The 4,141-nt window shown below is 18.2% G+C and overlaps 1 protein-coding gene across 1 annotated transcript in view; it reads right to left on the bottom strand.

The window, feature by feature from the left end:
• The window catches only part of LOC102673110, an 8,920-nt gene extending 5,280 nt beyond the window's left edge, over positions 1–3,640 (bottom strand). Inside the window, exons 1-2 of the mRNA XM_006616061.2 lie at positions 3,216–3,640; positions 523–602 (exon numbers count right to left, since the gene is read on the bottom strand). Of these exons, the coding sequence (XP_006616124.1) occupies positions 523–602; positions 3,216–3,256 (121 nt within the window). The 5' untranslated portion in view covers positions 3,257–3,640. The remainder of the gene's footprint in view (positions 1–522; positions 603–3,215) is intronic.
• Positions 3,641–4,141: the final 501 nt, after the last annotated feature.

The following is a 4,141-nucleotide window of genomic DNA, read 5'->3' as shown; positions in this document are numbered from 1 at the left end:
AAAAAATTATCGTTCAAAAAATTTTTATTATTTCAATTTGTTTATCAAATTATATAAAAATAAACAAAAATACTGATTTATATATGAATTATAAAGAATTCTTTATATATAAAAATATAATATTAATAAATAAAATCGGATCAATAACTGTTACTTTATCTTCATAAAATTAAACTTTACTATAATTATAACATAATTAATAATATATAATTTATAATTATAATATTATAATTTAGTTTAATCATTTATAATTTTATTCTTAAAATTTTGTTAATATTGTTAAAATTTTAACAATTTTCGAATTATATTATTAAAATAATTTTAATTTTATATAATAATATATTTGTTATATATATGTACAATATTATAAATAATTTTATTACAAAGTTTTCTTTTTTTATAACTGCAATTACAAATAATTATTGTTTAAAAAAATAAAGGAAAAAAAATAAAATTTAAATATATTCTTTTCAATATAAGTAAAAAATTAATTTAATTAAATTTATTTAAATATAAAAATACCGGTTGGACCCCAAGCATCGTCATTTGTTGCTTCCCGAACTTTGGCCTCTGTTTCCGTATAGTTCATAACTACATTGGTCCTATAATATTAAAATTTTATTTTCGTTAATATAAAAATTATCACTTATATATATATTTTATAATATATGATAATTTCAAATACTATATAAAAGACTATATAAAATAATGTACATGATGATATTAATAATTTTAAAATAAAAATACTTTCACTACATTTACGTGAATCATATAGATACCTGTTAATTGCGCAATATTTTTACGCCTTTGCTTATTCATAATATTTTTATTTTTATTTTTCAATAACATATATTTTATTACATATAATTGTAATATTTTATATAATTATATATATATTTATATCAAAAAAATTGTTTTTACAAAATTATTATAAATGAAATTGATAAAAAAAAGAAATTGATTCAATTAAATTATTCGATTAAATTGCATTCTTCATCAATAATTTTTTATGCAGTATAAATTTATTTCAATACCCTGAATATTACATAAATATGCTGTTAAATATTCTATATATTTATATTTATTTTCTTTATATTTATCTGATAAAAATTTTACTATTTTATAATAATTACTATTATTTTATAATATAAAATAGTATTTATTTCAATTCCTAATTTTATTATATGAAAACAATCTTATCATGTTTTTATTAAATATAATATAGAAAGTAATAAAACAAAAANATATATATATTTTTAAATAATTAAATTTATAAAGTCATTTGTTATTAAATAAAGTTATTAAATATATGTTATTTAAATAACATTTATATTTGGAATAAAAAATCTCCATATATATTATATTATTTTATACATACATATATTATGATTACATTTATATTCAGACAGAGTTAGAGATAATAGTGTTCTTCCGTTTCTTTTTTACAAATGCTAAAATATCTCACATTTTTCATGACATATAAACTAGCTAGTAATTATTTATTTTAAATAAATAAATAAATATGAATGATAATAATATATTACGAATATAATAATGTATACTATATTTTGATTTTAAGTGCAACAAAAGTAAAATAAAAAATTAAAAAATAGTATGAAATGAAAAGATACAGATAATACTGATGTTTGAGAACCCCTATTCAATTCAACAATAACCTTATATGCATACATTATATAGCATGTATAAGAACCGACGTTGTAATGATACTTAGATTTCGTGATTTCATAAAAATAAAAAAAGAAAAAAAAATAAGTGAGAAATATAATATTTTAGTATATAGTATATAATTACGATGTTAACTTTTTCGTATATATTTTTAATTTTTAAATATTTTATATATTTTAAATATTTTATATTAGTATAACGGTATATATATATGAAAGCGAAACTTAACAGGTGTGAGAATTACATGCAAGAATTTGATATTCTTCTAAGCAAAGACAAATATAAACAGTAAATAAGCATAATAATAAGTAGTATAAACTAAATATTATCTTACTATGATTTTGTTATAAGATACTTTTTTACCGATACTCGATAACAGTTTTTACATATTTTAATATAATTGCATATAATAAACAATTAATATATATATATATATGTTATTAGTGATAAATTCTTATTTATATTAGAATTTTAAAATTATTTTTTACTAAATAAAAAATTGATATTGATATAATTATCAATATAATCTATTTCCTTTTTTAATATACAAACACTTATTTAACGAGCAAATTTATTTATCACGGAGAATAACTTTGAGATAGAGTATTGTTAAGAATAGCTTATCAGTTAATTCTAGTCTCTTAAGTAATAAAATACTTTCTTTTTTATATGTGTTTATTTAGAATAGATATAGAAAGAAAAAAAAAATTACAAATAACATTGAAAATTAAATCGATTTGAAATATAAAAATATAAGAAAAAATAAAATAAAAATAAAAAATATATAATTAAAAAATAATAATTTCATGCAGAAATATAGTTAATTTATAAATATAAAGATATTTATAATACAAAAGTAAACATGTTATATAATTAGCAATCATTATATTTCCAGCAATACAATTTATTATGATAACTTTCAAAGTTTACGTTTTTGTATTTAAGACTATATTGCTATTTATGTAAACAATATGTTACATATATTTAAATAAATTTCATAAAAAATATTACAATAATATATTAATAATACTATAATAATAGTAATAAAAAAAAAATATTAGATAAACGAATATTATTAAATTATTTGCATTATTAATAGATCGCATAATTTAAAAACAGTTTATTTTGTCCTTTTATAGTCATGTTATTTTCTTCAATGTTATATGTTTTATATTATATAAAATTTTATATTTAATTATATAATTATTTTTTTACAATCTGTAGAAAAAATATGTCTTTCTATCATAAAAGATCATAAGAAAAATTTATTTAAAAATAAGTACAAATAATTTTATTTATTTTCCATGAATATTCTAGATTAATGAGAAAAAAAATGTTTAAATGAAATATACATTCATATACATGAATAATGAGTTAAACAATGTAGACAAAGTGACTATCAATCAATGTAAAAAGGTAGTTAAAGGTAAACGAAAACTTGTGTAGCGTATCGAAACAAGTAGAGTGGAATGCGTCGAAAAAAGTAAAAGCAAGGTTAGATCGCATGTAACTGACTTAATTGTACTTACGCCTTGTCCATTAACTCTCGCACTTTCCACATGTTCATCATCGTGCTTTATACTCTTCAATGAATATAATACGTGTTTTCCGCGTTGAAAACTACGGAACTTGCACTGATAAATGTTCACCAGCTGTTTTCAGGAGCATTTGATATCGCGACGGCGACGGCGAACGAACGTCACCAGGCGGTGGCCATGTTATCCCTTCCACGTTCCATTGAGCTAATCGTCACAGGTGTTTTACGTGTGCCAACCTTAGTTTTCGTTATCGCAAGTCTTTTCACATAACATATTTATTATTTTTCCATAATATTATGTACCGATTCATAACCAAAGAAAATCCTGATTGGTTTAAACAATTGAAAAGAATTAATTTCTATTCGATGTAGTAAATTATAAAATGCATTTTTTACCTTGGCAAATACAATTAATGTTTATGTACACATTGATTAATTACGAACTACAAATTGTTTAAAATCTAATTCGATTATTTAAAATAGGATTGTTATTCTTTGTATTCTGGTATGCTCTACGTCTTATTTAAATATAACATTTATTTGAACTATTGCCAATTAATTATAAAAACTAAAAATAACTGATTAATAATATAAATAATATTCAGAATATAACTAAATTATAAGATAGATTTTGAAATTGAAGTTTGAAATTGAATATTTAATGTTTTTAAATTTACAGAATGTTTTTTTAAAAGCATTTATTTCTTTGTAAATAAAAATCACATGTTATAAATTTATTATTTCCATTAACATTAATATTTTTATTATCCTGTGTTATAACATAATAATAAATTAATAAAATATTCAAAATTATAAATTTTTGTTATATTTTTCAAATAATTCATAAATAGAAATTATTTTAAAACAATATTATTATTTAATATAATTATGATATGATAAATACAAAATTATTATAAA

The sequence above is a fragment of the Apis dorsata genome, unplaced genomic scaffold (assembly GCF_000469605.1).
Source record: "Apis dorsata unplaced genomic scaffold, Apis dorsata 1.3 scaffold_249, whole genome shotgun sequence".
Taxonomy (NCBI): domain Eukaryota; kingdom Metazoa; phylum Arthropoda; class Insecta; order Hymenoptera; family Apidae; genus Apis; species Apis dorsata.
The sequence above is the reverse complement of the archived record's forward strand: the minus strand, read 5'-3'. Positions and strand labels throughout refer to the sequence as shown.